Below are 9,425 nucleotides of genomic sequence, written 5' to 3'. Positions count from 1 at the left end.
TATTACTGACTGTGATGACTGATTGATAAAGTAATTTTGTGGGATTGATAACAGTTTCGTACAAAGGAAATGTACCTATGAATTAGCATTCCTAGAGTGGGAAAAATGCTGAGGTTGGTGTAACACAGGTGCATTATTGCTAAACTAATTGTAAACCCATTTTGCATAAAAAGAAGAGTCATATTATTTTTATAAAAGGTAATGGTATTTTTCCAAAAATCGGTGTTGTGTCTTTTGTTTTAGTGGTTATTCACTGAGTTACTGTGAGTGGGTTTTGTAAGCACTTAACCAACGCCTTGAGTTTAGCTGTAGCCACTACTGTGCCAGGCTACCCTATGTAGTCTAGGATACCCTAGGTCCAACAAAGACCTATTGCATTGCAAATGCTTGTTTCATTGAAGGAGCGCAGTCATTTCTGCCTCTAACCTTCCTCTCTTCTTTTCCACCTCGAGGGCCTTTTCGACATCTTTCTTCAGGGAGGCCCTCTTACTTAGTATGGTGGATTATGGCTCAGAAGGTTTGGTGTTTTCCTTCGGGGCTTCTTGCCCAGAGGTGGTCTTTGTCGACGTTGACGTTTGTACCCTCGCCGGTACCCCTGGTATGGGATCTGTGAGATTCTTTGGGACACGGCTGACCCTCGGTCGTTGTTTTCTTCGTTGCCTGGGCTGCCCTGTGCACTTTCTTTTTGACGCCCTTGGTATCCAAGGGGGTTTTCTTACCTTTTCTGGTCTCTTTCCGACATTCTTCGTAGTCTTCTGTGCAGCACATCTTTTCATAGCATCCAACGAGGATTTCCATGTCCTAGCCTCTGTGTGCTGACTTTGCAGCCGCAACCTGCTCATCTTCATCACTTGAGAGGCCCAAGTCCTTCAGCGATGCCCGACTACTGTATATTGCTGCGTGATGTTCCTCTCTCTGCTTTCGTCAGGCCTCGAGAGCCTTCGACGAACACAGCGCAGGTCTTTCGGTCCTTGTTCCTGTGATCCCTTTGTAGGCAGAGATTACAGGTCTCGTGCAGATAGCGTTGTCGGAACTTGCACCTTGCACCTCCCAGGTCTATGCAAGTCGATTTGATAAATAGTTGTATACAAAAATATTGCTTTCTTATATATTCTAAACAACAAAAACTGTCTTAAGTGTAAAGAATCTCAAATAAACATACATAAAATATTAAATATATGAGTGTTCTCCATCTGAAAAAAACAGCAAGTTTGAGATCTCACACACTTTTCCCATTGATTAAAATAAAAAAGCTTGGAAGGTGTTATCATGATAAGTTGGGGAATTTTATTATATAATTAGACATTTCTGATATTAAAAATAAAATGTCATCGCCACTGAGATTCTACCCATAGAGTTGTTTATTACCTCTTGTCGTAGAAATAACCTATAACAATTAAATATTATTCTATCTCTGGGTGCTTGTTAAACAAAAAATGTCAGCTGAGTTACATTCTGGTTTTCAGACATGAAATGTTTCTCTTTGGGGGTATTTAAATATATTATTCTAGTTTCAACTGCCACGCATGGGCATATAATGATCATAGAGTTTAACTTCACATTAAAGTTACTTTATTTGGGAAAAGTCAACCCGCGCATCATGGATAATACACTTTTCATATATTTGCCTATAACTAACTTGTACCATTTTTCAATATTGGGTGGCTTACCTTGGTAGATGAGGGGTTCTGGTCCTAGGTCCCTCAGGTTTGAACAGGCTGAAGGGTGATGCCATTGTATCATCTGCCCGTAGCTTGGGCAGGTGCTTCGGGCAGGTCTTTGAATGGTGCATAGGGTGGGATAATGCATTGATATCACTTTCTGATTAGATATGATGTGATGGATTCAGGAACATGAAACCTGCTTGCCTGCATCCTGGATTTTTGGGAATCCAAAACTCAAATTAGTAGGTGACTATCTGGAGCTGACAAGTCTCTCTATATAGTTCTGTGGCAAAAGCTATGGAGACACCCGTTTTAAGACATCCCTTCTAACAGTTGTGTGAAACTGCTATATAATCTTTTGGGAAAAGATGCCATACTAAAAGTACATACATTAATAAAATTCAAATACCATTTTAATTACTAACCTGCACAAAGTACACTGACATTGTTAAAAAAAAACGCTTGTGATAAGGCTCAATGATAACACGGACACATTTTGTTTCCTTTCGGAGCAAGATTTAACATTGTTTTTTATTTTAATAACAGATCGGACATTGTATAAATTTACAATACTTGTACACTAAGGAAACATTGGAGGCACAGATATTCATTGATCATTACTGGTTGTCCACCAAGTCAAAGACTATAAATGCAAAGAATCTGAGCCACCGTTTTCCACTTAGTACTAGAAGCGCCCCCCTAAATCAGTTTTTCTATGGATTTAGCACTAGTGTCAGTCCTGGGATTTAGCATCAATTCTCAAAATTGAGTAAATTTTTTGTAAATGAAAGTTTTTCCACCCGATCCTAGCATCTCTCATGAAGTGAATCTTCTCTCACCTCAAGACCTTTGGGTCCCTTCAGCAAATGAAGGCATTCTCCAACATTGAACTATTGCAAATCAAGGGAATCAAAGTCTTCTGTGTACATCTCAGTCACTGATCTCCAAGGCAATACCATTACATTCTCTTTCATGTTTCCTCAGCAATTCAAGTATTCAGCTACTGCCTGTATCTCTTATTTAAGTAATCAAAACACCCTCCTACAGCACAAAGCCTCACGATGAATATAGGGCACTCTTTTTAGGCTTTCTGCCCAGTACAGAAAATTAGCACTTCACCATTCTCTGGCCTTCTTTTGCCCTGCATTGACAGATTGTCTAAGTTTAAAGGGTCAACTACTGCTCCATTAGCTAACAGCACGTATAACATCTTGTTATCTGTTAAAATCACTGAGTCAAACCAACTATCACCCCAACAATGCCAGTAAAGCAAGAGTTCTCAGAAATGCCAGCCTCCAACCTCAACAATGAACTGGCTATCTCCAGCAGTGCAGAATAGAGCAGGGTGCCGCTGGAGAGCAAGAAAACAGCAAGAAGGGCAGACATTAGATGAAACGGCATCAGAGAGAAACAAATCTGGGCAAATTAAGTCCAGTCTGGCAATGCAAAAGGGAACAGCACAATACAATCCCAACAACGCCTGTGGCAAACCAATGTGTTAACCGGGAACACATATTGACACTTTGGTGTACTAATATCAACCGAACAACACAAAAGAACAATATGGAACAATAAAGTCATCTCAGCAGTACCAATGGCGGCATGCTGCCAAGCCATTGCAGGGAATTCATATCAGAAGAACAAGACTTCAGAGACTCCACAAAGAGAAAGATAAGACAAATATCATCCAATCAACTCTCAAAACACACTGCCACTAGGGGAAAGAATACCATTTCAGCAGTGGTAACAGTGAAAGAGTGACAATAAATCATATCAGCAAAGTTAAGTGACAGAACATGAGGCAAAATATCAATCATACACCACCAAAATAATACATAGCTAGGAATAGCTCACCTGTGTGATGCTGTTTTAGGCTGAAGTCAACCATGTTTGCACCTGTGCCAAATACCTCCGAAGTTACCAGAGTGCATGAAAACACCGCAAAAAAACAGGAGCTTAGGAACTGGTTTAATTTAAGGACTGCCCAGATGATCTTGTAAGGATCAGACAACAGTTATGTTCCTTTTATGCTCAAATGCAAAAGAACTTGAGCCAATACTACAAGAAGCAGACCTTGCCTTAGTGAATGCACCACAAACACTGAACTGGAATTGCAGTAGGGTTGGTTTGGCTGCCTTATCAACTCAACTTACTATTTAATTTCACTTTATTTTGGTTACCAACTGCAGAGCGAAGGATTACATAAAAAGAGATTTTCCCCAAGATAGCCTGAACTGAGTGATGCTGAACTATATTAGGGCCTTCAAAGAACAGCAAATCCCCACATGATGAAGATCAAATGTAAAGGCAATCCATAGAGTAATTTTACCTAACTTTCTTTGCCACTTATCAGTGTCCATTGACAATGCCAACACTTGGCACTGTACCCAGTTAAGTACTACCACTGACAACCCACTTCCAGGAGGGCTGCGATGTGGTGATGTGTCTGAAAGACATCGCAACTCAACGAAGGTCAGAATCCAGATAGCCAAGCCACATCATGTTTTGCTTCAAAACCTCTGCTTGGGGCGCCTACGCATGGCGGCAGCAGGACTTCTCTTGCAGAAATTGTCCACGCCTAGACAAAATACCCACTTGCCCATGGCCAAATTCTTCACAGGGTCACCTTTCGTTGAGCTGAACGAGCGATCACTGCTGTGTCAGAAGCATGTGAGCCTCTGCAAACCTCTCGGCATCCTTACAGCTGTGCTGGAAGATTGTGGAACTCCTGCGGTTTACTGGCGCTTCGCTTTGTAAGGACGGGAACGTTTACGACGATCTGGTTTTCGTTGTTTATGAAGCCGACCAATGCTAACTCCCTGACGCCTTCGTACAGAGATGTTCTGTTCCACAAGACTTGCCAACATTCCTGGAAGGGGGAAGACACATAGTTTGAATAGAGAACACAGACATGAACTAAAGAAATAGGAAAGAGGAAAGGAAACAGGGAACAATCATAAAGGGAATGAAAGATGCAGAATAGAAAGAACAAGAAGTGAACTGACAAGGGAGGGACAAACTAACCATGAATGAGGAAAATACTACAAAAATAAAAAGCAAATTAAACAGAAAAAATGGAAAGTTTAGAAAAGAAGCAGATGGAGAGAATGATACATGGCCAAAGGAATACAGAGATGCAAACAAAAGTGAGGTGGAAAGATTATCATTAATGTACAAAATAGCTACTGAGGTCCTTGACTGGCACTGCCACCAAAATAAGTAACTTATGTTTGACAATAGTCAGCCACCACCACGTCACTTGCAAGCATATGGGAGGTAATCCTAAATATTTTATTTTGATTACAAACTTCAAATACTGTCTACTGCACTCATTAATTCCATACATGTCAGGTCTCACCTTCCTGTGCCAGCATAGAGATGAATGCACATATGAATTCATCATAGTTGTGTGTTCTTCTTTGATCATCAATCTGCAGAGGAGAAAGAACATGAAAGGAAAATAAGATGCTTTTCCAACAAGAATTCAAGGCTAGGAAGTCTTAGGAAAGAGCGAAGGAAAGCAAATAACACACTTTAACCTTTGATCTATAATTTCAATACATCCATCAATAGACTCACAGAACCATTGTGAACAGAGAAAGGTATTAAGAACCCACCACAAAATAAGATACCTATAGGTCTTCATTCCTAGGTTTTTGATTGCTGTTTTTTTTCAACATTTTGAAAGCAATAATGAAAGGTGTGGAAGGCAGAAATGTAGTTAAAGTGGGTTGAAATTAAGAAATTCAGTGGCTACTGTGATATCACAGGGCCTGTGCAATGCTAGGTCCTAAGAGATTCCAACTACTAAGAAATTCGAACTAACTTAGGCAGTTCGCTTATTAACAGGATTAATTATTCAACATGGTTCAGAAGGTTGATCTCCTGGTTATATACAGTGACTATCATTTTGAACGAGCCTACCTGGCACGAGTGGGAATCATGAAAATCTGATAATCACAAGCAACAATAAGTCAAAGCTACTTATGGTGTCAAAAGTTGTAAGATTTCCACCGGGCCTGTCATTTTAGATTTCTTCATGGTGGCACATGAAAAGAAAGGTCAGTCATGGCTAGCATGACAGAAGGAAAGTTACTTTTGGCAAGAAGATTTCTGACTGATACACAGCTGTTAGAAATGGGGGTCTCTAGTTGGCAATGGCTGGCCACTGTCCAAGTAGGGACCCTTCTTCCTAAGTCAGAATAAGGAATACACCCTTTGATAACCCCTGCTCAACCCTGTGGTAATGTAGCACGAGTAGCTAGGCTTATCTCAGAGGCAGTGTGTAAAGCATTTATGATCATACACAGTAACACAGTGAGGAACACTACAAAGGGACACCACACAAGTAGTTATAAAAAATAAGTATCTTTATAGATAGACTTAACACAATACCAATAACATTAAAAAGCCACAATACTGTAAAATAGGATTATTCTTGAAATGCTGAAAAAATAGTTCAGAGTGCGCAAATAGGAGTTCAGATCAAGGCAGTGGTCTCTGCGACCCTTTTACTTACAAAGTACCTGGATTTCGTAGCAAAACCAACAAAATGTCGCAAACGAGCTGTAGCGATAATTTTCCTCACGGAAGGCCGGCGATGCGTTGCATTCTTGCCGCAAGGGAGGATGATGCGCCGGTCTGCGGATGCGTGCGGGACAAAGCGACAAACTTCTTCACGATAGGCCAGCAATGCGTTGAATCCTTGCTGCAAGGGGGCGGATGATCCGCTGAGCCTGTTGCGTGTGCGCTACTGTTGCGATGAAAGAAAATGGCGCTCCGCGAGGGAGCGACGATGCGGGCGTGATGCGAGGAAAATGGCAGACGCACGGCACCCCCACTGCGATGCGATGATCTCGATGCGATGATCCGGGGTTAGCGGGCACTCGGCGGCCCGCAAACGTGCGATGCGATGATCTTTGGGAGTAGCGAGCACTTTGGGGCCCGCAAGCGTGCAATGCCATGGTTCTTGGTTTGCGAGCACTTGGCGGCAGCAGCGCAGTGATTTGTCTGCAGCGGCTCGCAAACGGGCGTTAGCGACGATTTCAGCACTGTCTTCTCTGGAGTAGAACTAGAGGCTCTGGAACTCACAGGGGCCTCACCTTCAGATAGAAATCCTTGCAGGGAGGAATCAGGAGGCTGGTGGGGGAGTCAGATAGGCCTGTGACTCCAGCAGGAGGCTAGCTCTCTCCTAGCCCTTGGGTGATTGCTTTAGCAAAATAAAAGTTCTCGCAAAAGTCCTTTTCCCTCTTCTTCCAAGTCCAGGGGAAACTACTGCAGGCCAATCCAAGAAATAGCACACAAGCACAAGGACAGTCCTCTCCTGCAGAGTCCTTCAGTGAAACGGACAGAGGTTCTTCTTGACATCTAGGAGCAATTACAAAATCAGGGGTTTGGACACAGATATTTATACCCCTAAAGTCTTTGTTCTCAAAAGTCTCTAGTCACTGAACCCAGCCAGTACCAATTCTGCGCAGGCCTGGAGCATTTTGTTTATCAGGCTGCATCCTTCCTTTCAGAAAGAGGGGGTCAGCCATCAAACGCACAGTAGGAGATGGAGCCAGCATTCACCTTGCCAGGCATAGCCCTATTCCGTCAAGGAGCTACCCCTCCCCAGTACTCAATGCAGATCTCTCTATTCAACCCAGGTCTGACTCAGCCTGCCTTGCCCCTCTAAACCCAAACAGTCAATACACAACAGCAGAGCACACTGGAAGGCTTAGACAAGAAAATATCTACTTTCTAAAAGTGGTATTTTCAAACTCAGAATATTAAAACAAACTTTGCTAAAAGATGTATTTTATTATTCTGAGCTCAGGTATACTAAACTTGAATTTCTACCATGTTCCCTGAGGCAGTAATTGGGAAAATGGGTTTGATTCAAAAATCGGAATTTGAAAGACAAAGTCCAACAAATGCAAAGTTGTATATCCCACTGCTGATCCACCAATGTAGGAAGCTGGCTCTGTACATACTATACCAAAATGAGGTATAGTATGCACAGAGTCCAGTGGAACCCCAAATGTAGGCAGAGGTAAAAGTAGATAGCCCTTACTCTATAATTGTGGTAGTGTGGGCGAGCTGTAAGGCTTTATCAGTGGGTAGTGTTAAGCATTAAGCAAGTATAAAAAATATTATTAGGATATTTTATTTCTAGAACCAAATCAAGCCTGGCACAGGTAAGTGTAATAAATAATTTGTACGAACACACGAACGGCTTGTTAGGCTCCTCACTACTGCGCGCTGCGCTTTGCTTTAAGACGCCTCAGGGCTTTTAATCACTCCCGTTTTTCTGATTAATTTTAATTTGTGTGTGACTACATTCTTACCTTGTTTTTAACTGCCCCTTCGCATTGCCGCACCGTAATTGTGCCCCGCACCGCTATTTAGGCGGACTGTCCTTCGCGCTTTCTACTCTGGTGAGCGCCATCTTGGGGGGATTTCAGGGAAGCTCACGCCTCACTCTGCGCTCTAGCAGTCAGGTGGACTGGCTAGAGCCCTATTTAAACTCGATATAATGGCGTGCAGCGTGTGCGCGCTACGTGTGCGCCGAAGTGACGCCAGAGTCACGCCGGAGTCCAGCCCGTCTGCGCCCGTCCGCGCTGAGGACTGGCTGGACGGCTGGTTGTCGTGTAGCCTTGAGGAAAACTCCACGGTGGTCAGGTATTCTAGTTATGACCTGCTTAACTTAAAACCACCTTGGCTCCCATGTCATTTTAAAACTTCTCCGGAAGCCCTCTCCCACCCTTTAGGTTTTGGTGTTTTTGTGAGGGCTATGGGGGCTCTAGCTTTCCTCCGTCATCTCACCCATCGGGAAACCATACCAACAAAAGAGGCAGTATTGTGAGAGAAGATGGCTTCCTTATTAATGCCCGCTCGTTAGTTAAGCATAATATCGCTTTTAAGGAGTTTGTGTTGGACACAAAGCCCTCGTGGGTATTTGTCACCGAAACGTGGGCAAAGGATTCTTCTGGCCCAGATCTTGTTGAGGCCATTCCAGAGGGCTATTTTCTAGCGCGGCTGGACAGAATAGGCAGGGTAGGAGGAGGGCTGGCTATCCTCTATAAAGATAGTTTTCATTGTCACACCCTACCTTTATCGGAACCCCAGGATAACTTCCAGGCCCTGTACTTCTCTCTAAAGGGAGTCTCCGAAACCCCATTTAATGGGATCCTGATATATCGTCCCCCCGGCCCCAGAGCGGATTTTGGACAACAATTGTTGCACATCCTGGAACCCTATTTTGGCTGAGAACATCTAACGATCTTGGGAGATCTGAACTATCACTTGGAGAAGTTGGAGGCCAGTGATACTCTCTCCTTGCTGGATGTCATGTCCGCTTGTGGCCTGAATCAGCTTGTGAGAGGTGCCACCCATCAAGCGGGCCATACGCTTGATGGGATCTTCTCCAATGATGGCAGGCTGGTTGTAAAAGACCCCCTTCCCCTTTCCTGGTCGGATCACTTTGCTGTACCGATTGAAGTGACCTGTATGACTGCTGTCAGGAATGAAAAGATCCCGAGTAAGATGGAATCACGGAGGAATTTTAAAAATATTTCTAATAGCTCCCTGGATTTCTAGTATGTCCACATCTCAAGAGGAAGACGTTCATCTGGCGGTCTCGCAGTATGAAAAGGCCGTTACTATGGCACTTGATGAACTGGCCCCTGCCCGGTTGCGTTACTCGGCGAGGAAAAAACCTTCGGCTCCGTGGTTCTCTGAGCATTTAAGACTCCTTAGGCAGGAAGTCAGGAGACAGGA

The 9,425-nt window shown here is 43.4% G+C and overlaps 1 protein-coding gene across 1 annotated transcript in view; it reads right to left on the bottom strand.

Moving 5' to 3' along the window:
* Nucleotides 1-2,158: 2,158 nt before the first annotated feature.
* The window catches only part of BAP1 (BRCA1 associated deubiquitinase 1), a 270,726-nt gene continuing 263,459 nt past the window's right edge, over nt 2,159-9,425 (bottom strand). The window contains exons 16-17 of the mRNA XM_086938734.1: nt 5,023-5,095; nt 2,159-4,533 (exon numbers count right to left, since the gene is read on the bottom strand). Coding sequence (XP_086794860.1) covers nt 4,400-4,533; nt 5,023-5,095 — 207 coding nt within the window. The 3' untranslated portion in view covers nt 2,159-4,399. The remainder of the gene's footprint in view (nt 4,534-5,022; nt 5,096-9,425) is intronic.

This window comes from Lissotriton vulgaris, chromosome 9, assembly GCF_964263255.1.
Source record: "Lissotriton vulgaris chromosome 9, aLisVul1.2, whole genome shotgun sequence".
NCBI lineage: Eukaryota > Metazoa > Chordata > Amphibia > Caudata > Salamandridae > Lissotriton > Lissotriton vulgaris.
The sequence above is the reverse complement of the archived record's forward strand: the minus strand, read 5'-3'. Positions and strand labels throughout refer to the sequence as shown.